Genomic DNA, 22,868 nt, shown 5'->3' on the forward strand with positions numbered 1-22,868 from the left:
AACATGTAAAACTGAGTGTATTACCACATTTTACTTTGAAATCTTTTGGGAACATGTAAAACTGAGTGTATTACCACATTTTACTTTTAAATCTTTTGGGAACATGTAAAAACTGAGTGTATTACCACATTTTACTTTTAAATCTTTTGGGAACATGTAAAAACTGAGTGTATTACCACATTTTACTTTGAAATCTTTTGGGAACATGTAAAAACTGAGTGTATTACCACATTTTACTTTGAAATCTTTTGGGAACATGTAAAAACTGAGTGTATTACCACATTTTACTTTTAATTCTTTTGGGAACATGTAAAACTGAGTGTATTACCACATTTTACTTTTAAATCTTTTGGGAACATGTAAAACTGAGTGTATTACCACATTTTACTTTTAAATCTTTTGGGAACATGTAAAACTGAGTGTATTACCACATTTTACTTTTAAATCTTTTGGGAACATGTAAAAACTGAGTGTATTACCACATTTTACTTTTAATTCTTTGGGAACATGTAAAACTGAGTGTATTACCACATTTTACTTTTAAATCTTTTGGGAACATGTAAAACTGAGTGTATTACCACATTTTACTTTTAAATCTTTTGGGAACATGTAAAAACTGAGTGTATTACCACATTTTACTTTTAAATCTTTTGGGAACATGTAAAACTGAGTGTATTACCACATTTTACTTTTAAATCTTTTGGGAACATGTAAAAACTGAGTGTATTACCACATTTTACTTTTAAATCTTTTGGGAACATGTAAAACTGAGTGTATTACCACATTTTACTTTTAAATCTTTTGGGAACATGTAAAACTGAGTGTATTACCACATTTTACTGTTAAATCTTTTGGGAACATGTAAAACTGAGTGTATTACCACATTTTACTTTTAAATCTTTTGGGAACATGTAAAACTGAGTGTATTACCACATTTTACTTTTAAATCTTTTGGGAACATGTAAAACTGAGTGTATTACCACATTTTACTTTTAAATCTTTTGGGAACATGTAAAACTGAGTGTATTACCACATTTTACTTTTAAATCTTTTGGGAACATGTAAAAACTGAGTGTATTACCACATTTTACTTTTAAATCTTTTGGGAACATGTAAAACTGAGTGTATTACCACATTTTACTTTTAAATCTTTTGGGAACATGTAAAACTGAGTGTATTACCACATTTTACTTTTAAATCTTTTGGGAACATGTAAAAACTGAGTGTATTACCACATTTTACTTTTAAATATTTTGGGAACATGTAAAAACTGAGTGTATTACCACATTTTACTTTTAAATCTTTTGGGAACATGTAAAACTGAGTGTATTACCACATTTTACTTTTAAATCTTTTGGGAACATGTAAAAACTGAGTGTATTACCACATTTTACTTTAAATATTTTGGGAACATGTAAAACTGAGTGTATTACCACATTTTACTTTTAAATATTTTGGGAACATGTAAAAACTGAGTGTATTACCACATTTTACTTTTAAATATTTTGGGAACATGTAAAACTGAGTGTATTACCACATTTTACTTTTAAATCTTTTGGGAACATGTAAAACTGAGTGTATTACCACATTTTACTTTTAAATATTTTGGGAACATGTAAAACTGAGTGTATTACGACATTTTACTTTTAAATCTTTTGGGAACATGTAAAACTGAGTGTATTACCACATTTTACTTTTAAATCTTTTGGGAACATGTAAAAACTGAGTGTATTACCACATTTTACTTTTAAATCTTTTGGGAACATGTAAAAACTGAGTGTATTACCACATTTTACTTTTAAATCTTTTGGGAACATGTAAAAACTGAGTGTATTACCACATTTTACTTTTAAATCTTTTGGAACATGTAAAACTGAGTGTATTACCACATTTTACTTTTAAATCTTTTGGGAACATGTAAAAACTGAGTGTAATCTTTTGGGAACATGTAAAAACTGAGTGTATTACCACATTTTACTTTGAAATCTTTTGGGAACATGTAAAAACTGAGTGTATTACCACATTTTACTTTTAAATCTTTTGGGAACATGTAAAACTGAGTGTATTACCACATTTTACTTTTAAATCTTTTGGGAACATGTAAAAACTGAGTGTATTACCACATTTTACTTTTAAATCTTTTGGGAACATGTAAAACTGAGTGTATTACCACATTTTATTTTGAAATCTTTTGGAACATGTAAAAACTGAGTGTATTACCACATTTACTTTTAAATCTTTTGGGAACATGTAAAACTGAGTGTATTACCACATTTTACTTTTAAATCTTTTGGGAACATGTAAAACTGAGTGTATTACCACATTTTACTTTTAAATATTTTGGGAACATGTAAAACTGAGTGTATTACCACATTTTACTTTAAATCTTTTGGGAACATGTAAAACTGAGTGTATTACCACATTTTACTTTTAAATCTTTTGGGAACATGTAAAACTGAGTGTATTACCACATTTTACTTTTAAATCTTTTGGGAACATGTAAAACTGAGTGTATTACCACATTTTACTTTTAAATCTTTTGGGAACATGTAAAAACTGAGTGTATTACCACATTTTACTTTTAAATCTTTTGGGAACATGTAAAAACTGAGTGTATTACCACATTTTACTTTTAAATCTTTTGGGAACATGTAAAAACTGAGTGTATTACCACATTTTACTTTTAAATCTTTTGGGAACATGTAAAAACTGAGTGTATTACCACATTTTACTTTTAAATCTTTTGGGAACATGTAAAAACTGAGTGTATTACCACATTTTACTTTTAAATCTTTTGGGAACATGTAAAAACTGAGTGTATTACCACATTTTACTTTTAAATCTTTTGGGAACATGTAAAAACTGAGTGTATTACCACATTTTACTTTTAAATCTTTGGGAACATGTAAAAACTGAGTGTATTACCACATTTTACTTTTAAATCTTTTGGGAACATGTAAAACTGAGTGTATTACCACATTTTACTTTTAAATCTTTTGGGAACATGTAAAAACTGAGTGTATTACCACATTTTACTTTTAAATCTTTTGGGAACATGTAAAAACTGAGTGTATTACCACATTTTACTTTTAAATATTTTGGGAACATGTAAAAACTGAGTGTATTACCACATTTTACTTTTAAATCTTTTGGGAACATGTAAAAACTGAGTGTATTACCACATTTTACTTTTAAATCTTTTGGGAACATGTAAAAACTGAGTGTATTACCACATTTTACTTTTAAATCTTTTGGGAACATGTAAAACTGAGTGTATTACCACATTTTACTTTTAAATCTTTTGGGAACATGTAAAAAACTGAGTGTATTACCACATTTTACTTTTAAATCTTTTGGGAACATGTAAAAACTGAGTGTATTACCACATTTTACTTTTAAATCTTTTGGGAACATGTAAAACTGAGTGTATTACCACATTTTACTTTTAAATATTTTGGGAACATGTAAAAACTGAGTGTATTACCACATTTTACTTTTAAATATTTTGGGAACATGTAAAACTGAGTGTATTACCACATTTTACTTTTAAATCTTTTGGGAACATGTAAAACTGAGTGTATTACCACATTTTACTTTTAAATATTTTGGGAACATGTAAAACTGAGTGTATTACGACATTTTACTTTTAAATCTTTTGGGAACATGTAAAACTGAGTGTATTACCACATTTTACTTTTAAATCTTTTGGGAACATGTAAAAACTGAGTGTATTACCACATTTTACTTTTAAATCTTTTGGGAACATGTAAAAACTGAGTGTATTACCACATTTTACTTTTAAATCTTTTGGGAACATGTAAAAACTGAGTGTATTACCACATTTTACTTTTAAATCTTTTGGGAACATGTAAAACTGAGTGTATTACCACATTTTACTTTTAAATCTTTTGGGAACATGTAAAAACTGAGTGTATTACCACATTTTACTTTTAAATCTTTTGGGAACATGTAAAAACTGAGTGTATTACCACATTTTACTTTTAAATCTTTTGGGAACATGTAAAAACTGAGTGTATTACCACATTTTACTTTTAAATCTTTTGGGAACATGTAAAACTGAGTGTATTACCACATTTTACTTTTAAATCTTTTGGGAACATGTAAAAACTGAGTGTATTACCACATTTTACTTTTAAATCTTTTGGGAACATGTAAAACTGAGTGTATTACCACATTTTATTTTGAAATCTTTTGGGAACATGTAAAAACTGAGTGTATTACCACATTTTACTTTTAAATCTTTTGGGAACATGTAAAACTGAGTGTATTACCACATTTTACTTTTAAATCTTTTGGGAACATGTAAAACTGAGTGTATTACCACATTTTACTTTTAAATCTTTTGGGAACATGTAAAAACTGAGTGTATTACCACATTTTACTTTTAAATCTTTTGGGAACATGTAAAACTGAGTGTATTACCACATTTTACTTTTAAATCTTTTGGGAACATGTAAAACTGAGTGTATTACCACATTTTACTTTTAAATCTTTTGGGAACATGTAAAACTGAGTGTATTACCACATTTTACTTTTAAATCTTTTGGGAACATGTAAAACTGAGTGTATTACCACATTTTACTTTTAAATCTTTTGGGAACATGTAAAAACTGAGTGTATTACCACATTTTACTTTTAAATCTTTTGGGAACATGTAAAAACTGAGTGTATTACCACATTTTACTTTTAAATCTTTTGGGAACATGTAAAAACTGAGTGTATTACCACATTTTACTTTTAAATCTTTTGGGAACATGTAAAAACTGAGTGTATTACCACATTTTACTTTTAAATCTTTTGGGAACATGTAAAAACTGAGTGTATTACCACATTTTACTTTTAAATCTTTTGGGAACATGTAAAAACTGAGTGTATTACCACATTTTACTTTGAAATCTTTTGGGAACATGTAAAACTGAGTGTATTACCACATTTTACTTTTAAATCTTTTGGGAACATGTAAAAACTGAGTGTATTACCACATTTTACTTTTAAATCTTTTGGGAACATGTAAAAACTGAGTGTATTACCACATTTTACTTTTAAATCTTTTGGGAACATTTAAAAACTGAGTGTATTACCACATTTTACTTTTAAATCTTTTGGGAACATGTAAAAACTGAGTGTATTACCACATTTTACTTTTAAATCTTTTGGGAACATGTAAAAACTGAGTGTATTACCACATTTTACTTTTAAATCTTTTGGGAACATGTAAAACTGAGTGTATTACCACATTTTACTTTTAAATCTTTTGGGAACATGTAAAAACTGAGTGTATTACCACATTTTACTTTTAAATCTTTTGGGAACATGTAAAAACTGAGTGTATTACCACATTTTACTTTTAAATCTTTTGGGAACATGTAAAAACTGAATTCATGTTTAAGGAAAAAGAAAAAATAAGGTTACACTGATTTTTCTGTGAAGGCTGGCTGTAAACAAGTGGAATGAAGAAATAAGAGCTGCGAGCACTTTGCTCGTTCATTGTTTTGCTGCTCTTCACATGTAGACAGAACACACACACACACACACACGTACAACGTCAGTACAAAGCCCCAACTTCCTGGTCTACCGTAATAACTCCTGTAACGCGCAGGCACATTACACAAATAGAGTCAGCCCACATACTTCCGTATATGACAAGTAAACTGTTGGACAATAACCTGATTTTACGAAAGGAGGCACAAACATTTTTTTATTTATACAACAAACTTTATTGGATTAGAAGAAGGAAGAGCAGAAGCTGGATGTTGTAATTGTCTGGCTATCATCAAAACATCACATTCTTCTAAAAACACAACATTCTTCTCTGTAAAGTAAATTATTTCTCCAGTTTTCTGTATAATGAAATGTTGATCTTATAAATTGTAAATGAACATTTTTGTGGGGCTGCATGAACGGTTTGACCTTTCAAATATTATTTAGCCTTTAGAAACCAAAGCAGCACGAAAGAACATGTTTGTATCGTATTGAGCGTTTATTATTAATACAGCTGGAGTGGTGGTTTGGAGTAATCAGTTAGGGATAATGTCCGAACACAAGATGCTGCTTTTTGTTGCCAGTTGGCCTCACCGTCACAACCGAACATGCTTCATCTCCACCGCATCACCTCGCCTTCAACCCATCGCAACACAGCCCGAAGAGCTTCAACTTTGTTCACCAAAACAACAATGAAGCCCATCTTCCATTCTTCTCACTTAAAAATGAATTGTCCTCATTTCAATAGTGACACGTAAAACAAAAAAACTAATCTTACATTTTTTCTTACATCAAACGATTGAGACTATTTTTGTGTTTTGCATGGGGTGGGGGGGTCGGTGTCGTGCTGAAAAAAGCACCCCTGCCTTGAAAAGGACTGTTTAATTGTATATTATATAACAACAACATTAAAACATGCATCTTAAATTCCCTCATCTCACTAACAGTGTTGTAGTTACGTCTTCTCCTTCCAGCTGCTACCAGAGAGGTATGTGTGTTTGATGGGAGTGTAAACCTCTACAAGAATAGATCAAACGTTAACAAAAAGAGTTATGCACTCGTAGAAATTCCCTTTATTGTTGATATTACACTCTTACCTGAACCTGGTTCTTTTCTAAAAAAAACCCAATCATGTTCTGTAAAAGGAAAAGTTTCACTGAGTAGCTACCTGGTTTAACTAAAAACTCACCTACTGGTGGGACTGGCACCAACAGGCACAAGAAAACAAGGAAACCTTTCAAAAAACAAACTTTTTAATGACATAAGACAACAGGGCAAAGCAATAAAGTAAATAAACCAGTTGCATAATGAAATGATTAAAATAAACGTTGGGGAAGGAAAAATGATGGATGTCAGTGTTCCTGTCTGCTGCTCTTGAATAAATATTTTTTTAAATGACAGTAATGACTAAATTAACTACAGAACATGAACGTAGAACAGCTGCAACATGAGCTAATATCAATGAGTGTTACCAAATAAAAAGTAAAGCAAGAGTAAAGAGGGAAGATAAAACAGTGACAGAGATGCACAGGGAATCCATGAAATATAAGTTAATTAGGAATCAAATTTAGGTGATTATTAGTCAGTTATTGGTGGAACATGGAGAGCAAAAGGGGACAAAGCAGTCCAAAAGAATGTACACGCATTTTCTTATAAGACTGATATTGCATTGACTTCCCTCTGAAAACTAATGGAAAGCATTGGTGATGAACGCAGTCTGATCTGGTGTTTAGAACTATTGAACATCTTCAGTAACCTGGAAGTGCGCCACCATTTTTTGTACACGGGAGTGAGTGTCACGACTCCGAGTATGCGCTGGTCCTCCTAGGGCCCTCTGCCCCTGGGGGGGTGGGGCCGCCGCCTTTGGGCTGCCCTGGGTGGCCGGTCCCAGGCGGGGCCTGCGGCTGTTGATCTTGGCCCACTGGGACCTGTGCCCCAAGACCGTGGGGGGCTCTTGCTGGGGCTCTCCTCTGCTGCCCTTCGGGTGGGGCTGGAGTCATCTTCGTGGTGGGGTAGCTTGGGTTGGTGCTCCGGGGCTGCTGCTGAGGGCCCAGGTCTCTGGGCTGCCCTGGTCTGCCTCTGACCTCCGTAGAGGCGTGGTCACATTTACACGATCTCACTCACCACTCTTCATCACTGATCAGTCCTCTTCCTCATCCTCTGCATGCTGACATAGTCACTGAGTTGTCCAGTGTGTTTATTTACTAAGAGATAATTTTTCTTTTTATTTTTCCAGTGAGTTAGTATCTGGTTGCTGTTATGTCTTTTTTATTTAGTTATTATTTAAAATCTCTTAATGACTGGCAGCCCTGTTTGTTTTTTGTGTGTGTATTTTTTTTTTTTTTTTGTAAAAGTTGTAGGAAATTTTCTGGTGTGTTCATGTACAGGTGTAACAGTCTGTTGTCTGGTGATGGTGTGGATTGAAGGGTCGTTTCCTTCTGTCTGTGATCTTTTCGTCTCCTCTCTTCTTTTGCTCTTTTTACTATTTTCCATCTTTTTCTGTTCCCTCCGGTCAGGTCCAGCAAAGATTACATAGATTCTGTGATTCAAAGTAAATAAATAAATAAATGGATAAGATTATCAAGAGGAGCCTTACCCATAGGCCTCCCCTTGGCAGAGCAAATTTGTTCAGCACGATAGAGCAACCAGATTATCATTTTGCTGCTATGATGCTGGACAGGACAAGTTAAAAAAATAAAAAGAAAAAAAAGAAAACACGGTGAGCTGAAAGATTAGTTTAATAAAAAATACTTCTCCCCCCACCGGGGAAATTATTGTAGCATTTACAGATTTATTGAGGCATTTTATTGGTAATTTCAGTTTGAGTCACAAAGTTTTTAATAAAAATGCAGCTTTGTTCAGAAACAGATGAAGTGAAACATCTATGTAATTATTCCATGTTAACAAGATCTAACAAGAGAAAAGAACCCTGACCTGCAGAACCACAGAACCACCAGCAGGTGGCAGCAGATCACCTGAAACACTCAGTCACTGCAAACATGAAACGTCTTCACCCTCATCTTCATCAGGTCAGAGAGGGTTAGTTAAACCTCCTCAGAGCTTCAGAAACTAGATCATCCTGAACATGTGACCACAGCTCTGAGTTTTACTTTTTCTTTTTCTTTTACCCTGTCCAGCATCCTAACATACAGAACGGTGGTCTGTGTGTGTGTGGAGACATGTTATATACATGGCTGCCCTTCATATTTTTATTATTATTTTTATACTGATGCCTTTACTGACACTCAGGAAAAATGGCCGCTGCTCTTTGTTTCTTCCTGCTGACTTTTTCTTTATGAACTGCTTTAAAGTCAACATGAAGTCCAGTTTGATTCTAAAACTGCTTCAGTTTGACTTTAACCTGTGAAGTTGTTGATGATTAAACCTGTTTTCTGTTTAACTTGCTTCACAGAGGAAGGAAACCAGATAAAATACCTCCATCACAGAGAGAACAGAGACCTGCTCCACCTACTTTGTTAACATTTGAAATGCAAACCAGTTGTACCTGAACCAGTTTTAACCTTCCGTCCTCTGACTCTGTTCATGTGTTTATATCACATCTGTTCTGAGTTTTAAAGCAAATATTAGAAGTTTCTGCTTCCTGTTCTTTATCAGAGCTGAACTACAGGAAGAACAACATGAAATCATCATTAACTTTACTCAATATTATATTTATGTCATATTTGCAAAAAAGAGTTGAACTTTAAACAGTTTGTTTTTTGTGTGTAAGGAAATGTGGAGGAGGGGAATTTACTCGGGACGTTCCAGGCATGTCAGAACGATGAGAAACAAAACAGAAAGTCAGACAGGAGGTAATTCATTATCAGTTTGACTCATTTATTCTGGTTTTATTGTTTCTTTACATGCAGAAATAAATAAGAAGACTAGAATAAAGGTCCAGGAGGATCTGAGGCCTCATTTATCAAGCTGGTGAAGGAACAAAGACCAGCGAAACACCAAATACCGTCAACTTTTGGGATTTATGAAAACAAAACTTGATGTGAAAATATTCCTACCTCAGGTGTACGCACAAAATCTAGAGAACCTGGAAACGGTGACACCACCGGTCCAGAATAAAATCAAGGAAATGATGTGAAATGTGACATTTGTACAGAATCCACTATTACCTTTTACACCACATGTTAGATATTAAAGCTAATAAATTAATCCTCCTAAGAGCCACGCTCGGGAAAACCAGGATTTCCAGGACAAAGGGAGATGATATTAATAAGAAGCTTAACCACTAAAACATGTTGTGTCATTGTGAAACCAAACTTCATGTTATAAAATCCATCCAGATAAATAAGGAGCCAGTCGGCTGCCAGCATGTAGCCGTCAGTGTGGAAAGTAGCTTTGGTCCTTCATTCCAGCAGAGCGGGACCAGACTGGAGGCTGGAGGTCTAGAAGTGATGCTACGCTAATGAAACACACAAGAGGAGGATTTCCTTTATTTATTTATTCTTACACAATGTTTTTATCATTGTCTACATTTCTGTCCAGACGGTCTTTATCTCCTGCAACTCCTTGTCCACCTGGTTAATGGCAGTGATCGTGTCCCTCTGCACTGCCCAACCAGCTAAAGCTCCGCCCACCCAGCTGGAGCCCCGCCCACCCAGCTGGAGCACCCAGCAACTAGAAATAAACATTATTTAACCCTAAATAAACTGCTACCAATCTTAGATGTAACTCTACATATTTATTTTATAAATTAAAACAAATTACTGTCATTTAGCAGATGCTTTTCTCCGAAGCGATTCCTACTGTGGGATTCGAACTTCAATCTCCCACATGGGAGACGGATGCTCTACCGACTGAGATATCCAACCACATGTTCCAATGCCTCTGGTGTGTCTTTCCTTCTGAAACTGTGATGACAGCATCTACCACCTGCTAGCGCTATTCTGCCTTCCTAACACAGTAAGGTCCACGCCGTGCCCACCAGTTAAACATTTTTAGGTATTACAGGCGTCCACCTGACCATTTATAGCCACCATGTGGGCGTGGGAAGACGTTCCCTCACGTACGCCTGCTTTAGAGTTGATTCTGATTTATAAACGGACACAGGTGTAGGATGTGTGTGCTCACGCTTTGATAAATCTGAAAGTAGAAATGTGCAGAGTTTCCTTTTTGCGCCGCAGACGCCGCCTGTAGTTTACTTTGCTACACACAGTTTGGTAAATGAGGTCCCTGGTCTGTGTAAGAACTACTTCCTGGTTCACACTGAGAGGCGTTCACTGACTCGTAGCTCTCCAGAAACAGGGCGACATGGCTCAGTGGGTAGAGTTGTTGTCCTGTAACCCAAGGGCTGCGGGTTCAATTCCGGCCTCATATCGAGGTGTCACTGAGCAACAAATGGCTCCTGATGGGTCGTGGTTGAGCACTGCCATCAGTGTGTATGTATATGTGATGTATATGTTTGGGTATATAGCTATATAAGTACAGAGCATTTACCAGTAACTAGACAGTAAACATCAGCCTGAAACTCAACCAGTGTGACTGGTTCCTCAGGAATGTAGTAAAACAGTGGTCGTCTCTGTGGACCGGTCGGGATCTGTTGCCTGCGGGGGGGCTGGTGGCCTGGGTCTCGGGACCGCTGGCCTGACTCTGGCCTCTGTTCAAGTGAGGTGGCATCTGCATGATCACTCTGCATGGTCACTCCTTCCTGAACGTCTCCACACAGTCTTTGCGTCGCCGTGTGGCCGAGTTCTCCAACACATCCACACAGGTTTCTCTGCGCGTGTTCTTGAATACAGCAGTTTCACTTATATCTATTATCATATTTTGTTTCTTTTTTTTATTATTTCTGTTCTTATTATTATTATTATTACTCTTACTCTTATTATTATTATTGTTACTATTATCAACTAGTTGTGTAATGACCTACTGGCTAGGATGATCTTAGCTATGTTGTAAGTAGTATGGATTACATGGTCTTCTGTATGATGTTTCAAGTCCCCACCTGCACTCCCCACACCCTTTCTGTCCCTCTCTCTCCCCTCCCTCTTCTCTCTACTTTCTTTTCTCTCTCTCTCTCTCTGTCCCCTCCGGTCGAGTCCAGCATTAAGAGTCTGATTTAATAAAGTTTTTCATGTCATCAAGAGGGACTTTATACATGTAGTATAAATCCCTGCTTGATAGAGTAAAATTGCCCAGCACCAGACAGCAGCCAGACAATCATTCTGTTTGCAACGATGCTGGACAAGACAGGCTAAAAAAAAAAAAAAAAAAAAAAAAAAAAAAAAAAAAAAGGAATGTAGTAAAACTCCCTCTGAGTCCTTCTAGAGAATAAAATCCTTTATAACTGCAGCCTGATAAACACTGAGTTCAACACCAAGTAAAACATTTATCATGTTTAATGTTTAACAGGAAACCAGATAAATAGCAGCAGATGACCTCTTGTTCCATCTACTTTGTTTATTTTTGAAACTCAAATCAGTCGTATCAGGTTACAGAATCTGCCACCGCAGTCAGATCCTGTCTGCTGCAATGTCTGTATAAAAGTAAAAATAATGAAATATTCAGCATGTTTGTGGACTAATTCCAGGAAGTTTCTGCTTCCTGTTCTTTATCAGAGCTGAACTACAGGAAGAGAAACAGCCTGAAGCTGCAGGATGTGCTGAAACTGAGTCCAACATGAGGAGAAACGTCTCCTGTTTCCACATGGACAGTCCTGGACATGATCCAGTCTGAGTCCAGACATTTGCTCTGCTCTGTCAGACGTGAGGACGTTTCTGTCTGGTTTGTAGTGTCAGGGAGACACGGTCTCTTTAAGAAAAAAAAAAACTGCTGTAAATGAGAGACCACGTGATTTACAAGAAGCAGCCTGTTTACATGAAATAGTTCAACAGATCTGCAGAGCACCGCCCCCCGTCTCCATAGCAACCAGTCCAGTCTGGTTCAGAGCTGAACAGATTTCTGTAGGAGCTCCATGAAGGTGGAAACTTCACTAAAGCTCAGAGAGAAAAGATCCAGTTAAAGTTCTTCTACTATAAACCATCAGAGACGTTGGAGGGACGTGTTGTAGAAAAACTGGAGGAGAGTTTAGTCTGGACTTTCCATGTGTCAGAGATTAAAGATGAAACAGTCAGATTGTGTCAGGACATGTTTCATGATCAGTTTGACTCATTTATTCTGGTTTTATTGTTTCTTTACATGCAGAAATAAATAAGAAGACTTCAGAGAATAAAGGTCCAGGAGGATCTGGTCTGTGTAGGAACTACTTCCTGGTTCAGACTGAGATGTGACGCAGCTCCAGTTTACTGCTTCTAACAGCAGAAACAAGATTCTACTAAATGATCTGGTTCAGACTGAGAGGAGGGAGATTTCCCCACAGCAGAGTTTCTACAGAGACTCGGAGAAAGACTTCATGCTGCTTTCTGACAGATTAAATAATGAGCTCCTGCTGGAAAACATGGATGCTGTTTATAATAAACTCTTATGGGTCACATCCAGACACGTGGTCTGTTTAACGAAACCTGATGTAACATGAGACATGACCACGTGAATTACATGAACCAGCCTGAACAGCGTTTCCATGAAATGGCTTGAGGGCGGCAGTTAAACAAAGCATGCAGAGCAACACCCACTTTATCTTTTAGAAGTTATAGCTGCTTGACTTTTTTCTGGTTCTGGTTATTCATACAGGGAAAAGAAACTGGTCTCTAACTGACAGAAGAAGTCCCCAAGATGAATCTTCATCTCAAATTTACCACAAATATGCTGCAGTTAGAATGAAAGAGGTTTAATATTTATTTCCACTCAGATTCAAACATGTGATCTCTGCTGGTTTCTGACCAGGTGGTCTGGAGAAAAACTGCAGTTAAACCACCATGTACCTGAATCACCTGCAGACGACCAGGATCACACTGTTTACGTCATGGAAAATAGCAGGTGGTGGAGTTTTTAAATACAGTGGTGGTGCATAAAGGCACAAATTAAAGCCGTCAACAAGAGATCAGCTTTCATACTGGGAACACATCAGCTGCTTTACTGTGTTTACGTGTTAAATTACAAACAGCATCATGTGGTAAAGACACCAGACAGAAATTCCTGTTTCCTCTTTAAAAAATAACTAACCCGATGTTGTTCCTCAAACGTAAGCAGTTAGTTCTGCTCAGTAGCTGCAGCAGGAAAAGAAAGAGGACATTTTTATAACTTCATCTTTTATATTTTTTTAGAAGATGGTCACACGGAGCAGATGACATGATGCTGTTTGCAGGAAAAACACTGACATGAACAGATGTGTGTGTTAGAGAAAGTTCTGTTCTAAAAACCACATCCTCATCAGACTGAGGGGCGAAGTCTCTGAGAGAAAATTCAAACAACAACAACCTGATATGTCCTCCATCTTATCTGCAGTAGCCAGTTTAACGTTCAGACCAGTTTGAGCTGGTTTGAGGAGCTGATGAACGAACTCCTCCCATGTAGAGGAGAAAAGCTGCTTCTATAAACTAAATAAACATGAAGCTCTGTTCTATGCTGGAATCTGCTGTAAACCCACAAAAACATGTTTAAATAAAGTTTCCAGCTTTGATTCTCTGAGTTAAATAAATGTTCTCTCTACAACTTTATCTGATTTTGGCTGAATAACAAACAGATGTTTGGTTTGTTTAGCAGAAATGAAGAAATAAAGTTTTATTTAAACAATGTTGCTGCAGGATGAATGTCTTTCACTTTCTCATCTGCAGAACAGAAACAAACATACAAGTTTTATTTTCTGCAGGATGGATGGAAATAAAACACAATGCCCATTAAATTTAATCAAATTAAATTTTATTTAAAAAACTAAATATTTTTACACAAACCTCCACATATTTCAGTTCATCTTTAACTAAAGAACTGGGAAGTAAAGAAATGTTTTATTTAAAAGTTTACAATGATAGAAATAAACAGTATTTCTGTGTGTTAATGTTCACACCATCAACATGCTGACATGTTCCAGGTCAGAGTCCAACACTAAACATGTTATATAACTTTATGCTGACTAAGAATTTCCTTGTTTTTTTTGGGTAAATGTAAGATTTTGAGTTGTTATGGTGATGACTTTTTTTTAATGATCCTCTCCCCACCAATACATGTGTAAAGATGTGAATTGCTCTTAGTTTAGCTCTTCACCTGGAACCAGTATGCCACGAGAAACTCCACCAGGATCCTGAAATTCCAAACATCATAGCTTCCAGGATCTGAGCATTGAAGCCCCTCCACCCCGACAAGGTAGCAATTCAAGAAGGGGTCACATGATTGATGTAGAGAGGTGGATCGCCGCCATTTTGCTTTGAAAATATGCGCTACGAACGCGTTTGTGACTGATGGAGGGTTTTGATTCTGTCCTGTCTGTCTGATGTTGATGATGAGACACAATCATTAGTCACTGGTTCAAGTCAGACTGGGTCACAGGGAGGAGGAGCCGAGTTCTTCTTTTATAGATCCAGACACCAACAACAACCATCACAATGATCCCAACAGCTGACAGACCCACAGTCAGTCCAAGATGTCCTCGACCTGCAGGTGAGAAGCAGGTGTGAGTATCAGTATCAGGGAGGTGATGAATCATTTCCTCTTCAAACTGCTGTCACACATCATCTCCTGCACTCTGATCACTGCACTCAGACCAGCTGCTTTCTACAGAGTCTCATCAACAACATCTTTAGAAAACACAAACATCTGATCTGAGATGTTTCACTCTCACATCAACAACCAGGAAGCTGCTTCACCTCTGATCCACACACACACACACACACACACACTCACCTGGAGGAGAAACTTCCAGATGGATGATGGACTTGGACTCGATGTCTCTCTTCCTGCGGTTTCTTCCTCTCTGATGGACACTACATTCATATGTTCCTGTATCATCAGTCGTCACCTTCTTCAGAATCAGAGACACGTCTCCATCCTTCATCTGTCTGTCCTGAAGATCCACCCGGTTCTGGTAAGATGGATGCTGGTTTTCTGTCTCAATGCGCCCATCTCTGTACAAAAGAACATCTTTTGGATCCAGATCAGGTCTGGACAACTCCACAGCATCGATGTCTCCATCATGTCCAGCTCTACATGGTAGAGAGACGTCACGTCCAGGTTCAGCTGTGATGGTTTTCTCTTCTGCAGGAGAGGAAACAACACAGATCAGAGAGGTTAAAGAGATCAGAAAGAGAGGGGAAAGAAACGTCCTGATTGGACAGCAGCTAAAATGAGGAAACTGAACTTGGCTGAGAGGTAAAGAACGAGCTTAACACCAAAATGCCAAAACTGGAATGTAAACATTTAACTTAAAGGGGTAGTGCACTCAAAAATGTGTTTTTTGAGAGGTAAACAGCAAAGTGCTACTTAATTTTGATGAAAATCATGTATACTGTTGATAAAATTAGTATTTTTTAGTTTTTTTAAAATCGTTATATTGTGGGTAAAAATGACTCATAACGCTTTCTATACGGTAAAACCAGGTTTCTGTTTTTGGTGACATAGAGAGGTTATTTATGTCAGGAAACAATGTTAAAAACGCCACAGCCCCTCTCTCCTGATGCAGATAGACAGGTCCTCGCCTTGCAGGCAGTGGAAAGTAAGGTGCGTAGTTACACTTAAACAGATGTTCATGTTGGTGAATCTTAATTTGTTGTTATGGAGCCTGTTTGATGAGTTTGTGTTAATAATAAGAAACGTAGTTACAGAGAGCGATGGTATGACTGATCTGATTCGTTTTAAAAATAAAACATTAGTTACAGTGGAATAATTATATATATATATATATATATATATATATATATATATATATATATATATATATATATATATATATATATATATAATAACAAACGGACCATGGTTGATAATGTAGTAAGAATCGAAACAAGGAGGCACTGACTTTTAGCACCAAATAACCAAATCACGTGGTAGAGATAAGTCAGGTTTATTTCTGCTCATTTACTGAAAACTTTCTTCTACAAAACTGTGGATCAGCAGTGAAACAGACCAACGTTCATCAGTGTTTCACTGTTTGTCTATGTGTGCTGCTACTGGTATGTATGTGTGTGTGTGTGTGTGTGTACAGAGCTCACCTTGATCGGAGACACACCCGTAGATGCAGAGACAGATCACAGCCAGAAATACTGCTGCCATGTTGTTGTACTGCCTCGTCGCTGCGCGCGTAGCTGAACTTCTCGTCTGTGGAAACGGCAGCGTGGATCGTTCCGTTTTTCTCAGAGGAGGGAGGAATTTGTCTCTGTAACGTTAACAGAGTCGCTGCTGGCAGGCTGTCCTTACACAGAAACGAAACTAATACTGCTCTAGTTGTACTACGTTTAGTTAGATCAGCTAAACTCGATCAGGAAGGAAACACAAGTCTCTGGTATTTATTGATAAATTGTTTGGGAAAAATAATTAAACTACTACAAAAGGTACCAAGTGCCCTTTATAAACAATAATGACAAGTTATATTCAGCTCCCACCACGCGTATCTAATAATCTATCGCGACATAATAAAAAACATTGGAGTATTAAGGAAAGCGAAGCATAATCAAGTGTTGGTGATTAATTTATTAACAGGAGGACAGAGTTCACTGTAAGCACAGAAACATGTCTTATTGTATATGAATCCCGGTCAAAGGTGACCTGTGTGTTTATCTGCTCTTAAATTAACACAAAAACCATTAATCACCACCAAATTTTTATTTACCACAATTTTCAGCTGTGAACAAGATCTCAGAGTGATAGGAAACATTAATAACTGCAGTTAAAATACAAGTATGCTCTGAAAATATGTCCTGAAATGAATATGCAATGTTAAAGAGTCTCTCTCTCTCTCTCTGTGTGTGTGTGTGTGTGTGTGTGTGTGCGTGTGCGGGTGCTTGTCTGCATGAGTGGCATTGGACACTCAGGTCAAACATAGGCATCACATTTGCAGCATCTCAGACTTGTTTTTTTTTTGTTGTTGTTGTTTGTTTGTTTTGTTTTTTCGTTGACCTTACAGCGCTTTCTTTTCTGCTAGAATCAGCAGACTCATGTAGACTTGGAGGTCTACCAGTTCCAGTTCTCCAGATGTCCCCAAACACATGCTTCCTCTAGGTTTGTCATTTCCAGTATAATTCACACAATATTCTCTGGTGAAAAAAACAAACAAGAGCTGGAAGCTGGACTTATGTCAACCACAAGAGATGTTTACCGTGTTGGTCCTGGCGTCATGTTTGTTATGTTTTTTACTCTTGCCCTACGTCCCCTACACTTGGCGGGATGAAGATCAGAGCAAGACTCCTCTCTTGGACTGGAATATCTCCTCAGGTGCTGGTCAGTCTGAAATGTGTGCTTTGTGTGTGTGTGTGTGTGTGTTGGGTTGGTATTTATGGGGGACGTTTTCTCATCTGATGTATGAATAAAACCTGGAAACACATTCATTTCCTGTGGTGGTCACTTTTAACCAGGAACAAAACATGGTTGACTAAAAACTCAAGAGGCAATGAAAGTGATGATCATGGTAAATGGTCTGTACTTATATAACACCACCCAAAGCGCTTTACATGTACATCACACTCACCCATTCACACACACACTCACTGATGGCGGAAGCTGCCATGCAAGGCGCTAACCAGACCCATCAGGAGCAGTTAGGTGTCTTGCTCAGGAAAACCTCAACATGAGCTCGACTGGGCCGGGATCGAACCAGCAACCCTTGGGTTATAGGATGACCATTCTACCCACTGAGCCATCCCATGATCATCACTTCTATATGTGTAAGTGCTCAGTGGGAGGTAATCAAAGGACCTGGAGGAGATCAGATGGAAACATGATATTTATGAGTGTTAGAACTTGTAAATCAGTCACATATAAACCAAACACCACGGAAGGGTTTAACTGTTACACTCAATCCTTAATGCACCATAAATATTACAGTCCCATTTAGAGAGGACAGAGACAATCTTTGCAACAGGTCCTACACCTGTTCACGTTGGACAGGTCCATCCTGTCTGCATCTATCCAGCAGTGGTGTAGTGGTCCCTCAGGAAGTGGGTATACTCCTAATGATGCGTTATGGTTTCTGTTGCTCAATCTCAGTGAGGAACGGTTATGAAATTACAAAACCAACACTGGCCCAGAGACAAGAGAGACAGTAATGCAGAGTAAACCATTCCTTATTTTCCATGGAATAATGAATGACTGGAATGACACTATTCTCTCACCTGATCAGGAGCAGGTTGTACTACAAATTTAACGACTGTTTCCACAACTGTTTGAGCCTGGTCCATTTCTCCCACATACACTACATCCAGATGGACACACACACACACACACACACACACACACACACACACACACACACACACACACACACACACACACACACACACACGCACACACACACACACACACACACACACACTCACACACACACACACACAACATTTCTCAGTGTCCAGAAGTCTCCCAAACCAGCAACATATCTAAACTCCCAACCAGGTGTTTTTGGATCTGTCGACCCCTGACATGGTTTTAACAGCATTTACAAGGTCTAGCAAATAAATAAATAATAAAAAAGTTTTGACGTCTTCATCAGAAGTTGTTCCTGCATCTTTAGCTGTTGGGAAGAAGACAAAAGAACAGAATGTTCTTTAATCCCTCACTACAAGAAATTCAAGGGAAATGTCTCCATTAACAGATAATCATTTTAATATATAATATATATTTATTCATGATAAACCTTTGCTACACATCATCATCCTTATAGCTGTAATGATTCTGAATAATAAAATCTTTATGTGATCACTTTGACTAATTGCAACAAGAAATGCAAAGCAAATGTAGAGGAAATGTATTTTTTTCTCATTTTAATTGCAACTAATGTTTAAATTATTATGGTCCTTTTTGTGGGATTTGTATCAAACATTATTATTATTATTAGTCTTCTGTGAAGGTCAGATAAACACTTCAATAAGTGGCATTATGACTTAGATTAGATATTAATCAAATTTGTAGATCAAGTCACATTACCGAGAAGTAAAGCTCACCTTCCTCTTCACCTTCATCTCCTCCTCTGTCTGAACTACCTGCAGCTTTGATTCCGTCACCTGACAAAATAAAACATTGATTCATGATGAGGAAACACGTTTCTGGCTTAGTGCCTGCTGTTATCACCATTACTCATAACACAATGACAGTTGGAAAATAATCTATTTGTAACTTAAACTTTAACATTGGCTAATTCTAAAATACCTCCTGATGTCCTCCTTTCTTTTCTTCGCTCCTGAACTTCTGACTGAAGGCAACCGCCGTTAGAGTGATTGACGGCAGTGACAGCCAATCACACAGCAAAACACACAATCTTAGAGCCAATCAAAACAGTGTAAAATGTTTATAAGGCGGAGTTTATAGCAGAGCTGCTGCTGAGAGCGCAGTTATCCCTCAGCTGTTCTGTGCCACAAAAATGGTAGGGACAACCAAGGCTGGATATGGGTAGGGACATGTCTGTACCGTCCATACCCAATTCTACGCCCATGGTACTAACCAGTTGGAGGCAGAGCAGGGTGGGTCATGGCCCAACTATTTCCCGGGGAAAAATGACAATTAGGTTCGCACTGGCGTGTAGAAGTGGGTATACACAATGCTGACTGAAAAAGAAGTGGGTGTACACCGGATACCCACGTATACCCTGGACTACACCACTGCTGCCCAGGTTGGACATGCTCGTCCTGTCTGGACTTCTATGTCCACCTTAAACAGAATGTGTTGCAATCAATTAATATTTTTCTAAAATAAAATAAAATGTAAATAGAAGCTATAAAGTTAAATAAATGTAAAAGTGACGTAAACATACATATTTAATATAAAGAAAAATAACATAACTATTTTATATGATATAACATAAGAAGAGCTTTTATGAGATTAAAAAGTTTATGATCTAGTTAGTGGGGGTGGGGATGAGCAGCAGGCAGCTTCTCTGCTGTTCATCAGCCAATTTCTCCCTCTACTGGTCATGAGGAGGAAATCTGCTAAATGTTCAATTGTTTTATTGTTTTAAATAATTATTTGTTTTCAAATGGAGTGACAGGTTTATTTGTAAGATTAATTTTTATCTAGTGTTCATCTGTTAATACAATAACAATCATGTTCCATAACCTGGAAGGGAGGTTAGATGTAACAAGTCTTAGTTAAACTTTATTTATTTGTGTTTGAAGCTACAGCAGTTTGTTTATTATTGTTATGTAATAGCTTTATAACCTGAATTAATACATTATAATTCACCTGTTTTAACAAAAGAAAATTTCTCATTTATTTTTTATTTAATTAATCTCATGTCATGAAATTAAAGTTACTATGGACTTAGAAAAAAGGCGTTCAGGTTGTCAGGCAGAGGAAGAGGGCGGGCTTTGTTAGTTTTAGACAGAAAAACTACAAACAGGTCAGTTCACTGGGAGGGACAATGAAGCTAACATCTCTTCTTTGTAAGTAAGAAATCTTTGACTTAATTTTACTTTAGCTGAATGTTCTGTTCTAGATAAAAATAAAAGAATACAGAGATTTATTAATCTCATCCATATTTTATTCCCAGTAGAAGGTAAACAACATACCAGATAATGAAACTAAGACATTTTAATATGTGATAGAAAATACGAGCTGATAGTGAATCTGATGGCAGCAACACGTCTGGAAAAAGTAGTTCCAGGGTGATGTTCAGCACGGTGTAAAAAGTAGTTCCAGGGTGATGTTCAGCAGGGTGTAAAAAGTAGTTCCAGGGTGATGTTCGGCACGATGTGAAAAGTAGTTCCAGGGTGACGTTCAGCATTGTGTAAAAAGTAGTTCCAGGGTGATGTTCGGCACGGTGTAAAAAGTAGTTCCAGGGTGATGTTCGGCACGATGTGAAAAGTAGTTCCAGGGTGACGTTCAGCATGGTGGAAAAAGTAGTTCCAGGGTGATGTTCAGCACGGTGTAAAAAGTAGTTCCAGGGTGATGTTCAGCAGGGTGTAAAAAGTAGTTCCTGGGTGATGTTCGGCACGATGTGAAAAGTAGTTCCAGGGTGACGTTCAGCATGGTGTAAAAGGTAGTTCCAGGGTGATGCTCAGCACGGTGTAAAAAGTAGTTCCAGGGTGATGTTCGGCACGATGTGAAAAGTAGTTCCAGGGTGACGTTCAGCATGGTGTAAAAAGTAGTTCCAGGGTGATGTTCGGCACGGTGTAAAAAGTAGTTCCAGTGTGATGTTCAGCAGGGTGTAAAAAGTAGTTCCAGGGTGATGTTCGGCACGATGCGAAAAGTAGTTCCAGGGTGATGTTCAGCATGGTGTAAAAAGTAGTTCCAGGGTGATGTTCGGCACGGTGTAAAAAGTAGTTCCAGTGTGATGTTCAGCAGGGTGTAAAAAGTAGTTCCAGCGTGGTGTTCCGCACGGTGTAAAAAGTAGTTCCAGGGTGATGTTCAGCATGGTGTAAAAAGTAGTTCCAGGGTGATGTTCAGCATGGTGTAAAAAGTAGTTCCAGGGTGGTGTTCACCATGTTGTTAAAAGTAGTTCCAGGGTGATGTTCGGCACAGTGTAAAAAGTAGTTCCAGGGTGGTGTTCAGCATGGTGTAAAAGGTAGTTCCAGGGTGATGTTCAGCATGGTGTAAAAAGTAGTTCCAGGGTGGTGTTCAGCATGGTGTAAAAAGTAGTTCCAGGGTGATGTTCAGCATGGTGTAAAAAGTAGTTCCAGGGTGGTGTTCAGCATGGTGTAAAAAGTAGTTCCAGGGTGATGTTCAGCATGGTGTAAAAAGTAGTTCCAGGGTGATGTTCAGCATGGTGTAAAAAGTAGTTCCAGGGTGATGTTCAGGATTGGTGTAAAAAGTAGTTCCAGGGTGGTGTTCAGCATGGTGTAGCATCTCTTCTTTTAACATGTCTGGAAACATCTGGGAAGTGAGGAGACCAGTTGCTGGAGTTTTAGGAGAGGAATGTTGTCCCATTCTGGTCTGATGCAGGATTCTAGCTGCTCTACAGTCCTGGACCTTGGTTGCTGGATTTCTGCTTCCATGATGCTCCAGATGTTGTGTACTGGTGAAAGGTCTGGACTGCAGGCAGGCCAGTTCAGCAGCCGGACTCTTCTCCTGTGAAGCCATGCTGCTGTGATGGATGCAGGATGTGGTTCAGCATCGTCTTGCTGAAATCTGCAAGGTCTTCCCTAAAAGAGACGTTGTCTGGATGGGAGCAGATGTTGCTCTAAAACCTCCATGTATTTTCCAGCATTGATGGAGCTTCACAGATGTGGAAGCTGCCCACGCCATAGGCACTAATGCAGCCCCATCCCATCAGAGATGCAGCTTTTCACCTGTCCACTGATAACAAGCTGGATGCTCCCTCTCCTCTTTAGGCAAGGCAAGGCAATTTATTTGTACAGCACATTTCATGTACAGGACAATTC

General features: G+C 37.6%; 3 protein-coding genes across 5 annotated transcripts in view; 1 reads left to right on the forward strand and 2 right to left on the reverse strand.

Moving 5' to 3' along the window:
• Positions 1 to 22,868, forward strand: part of LOC121640417 — a 1,195,287-nt gene that overhangs the window by 739,018 nt on the left and 433,401 nt on the right. The window lies entirely within an intron of this gene.
• LOC121640416 (muscle M-line assembly protein unc-89-like) overlaps positions 1 to 22,868 on the reverse strand; it is a 442,453-nt gene that overhangs the window by 291,487 nt on the left and 128,098 nt on the right. The window lies entirely within an intron of this gene.
• On the reverse strand, positions 14,253 to 16,792 carry LOC121640529 (butyrophilin-like protein 8). The gene is made up of 3 exons (XM_041986354.1): positions 16,557 to 16,792; positions 15,253 to 15,603; positions 14,253 to 15,003 (listed from the first exon to the last, which is right to left on the reverse strand). The coding sequence occupies exons 1-3, from the start codon at positions 16,615 to 16,617 to the stop codon at positions 14,870 to 14,872; spliced, it is 546 nt and encodes a 181-aa protein (XP_041842288.1). The 5' UTR covers positions 16,618 to 16,792; the 3' UTR covers positions 14,253 to 14,869.

The sequence above is a fragment of the Melanotaenia boesemani genome, chromosome 5 (genome assembly GCF_017639745.1).
Source record: "Melanotaenia boesemani isolate fMelBoe1 chromosome 5, fMelBoe1.pri, whole genome shotgun sequence".
In the NCBI taxonomy this organism is placed as follows: domain Eukaryota; kingdom Metazoa; phylum Chordata; class Actinopteri; order Atheriniformes; family Melanotaeniidae; genus Melanotaenia; species Melanotaenia boesemani.

Coding starts and splice junctions, on each gene's coding strand:
- LOC121640529 (XM_041986354.1), bottom strand. CDS start 16,617: ATGGCAGCAGTATTTCTGGCTGTGATCTGTCTCTGCATCTACGGGTGT. Junction 15,604..16,556: donor CGGGTGTGTCTCCGATCAAG/GTGAGCTCTGTA, acceptor CCTCTCCTGCAG/AAGAGAAAACCATCACAGCT. Junction 15,004..15,252: donor TCTGGAAGTTTCTCCTCCAG/GTGAGTGTGTGT, acceptor TCTCACCTGCAG/GTCGAGGACATCTTGGACTG.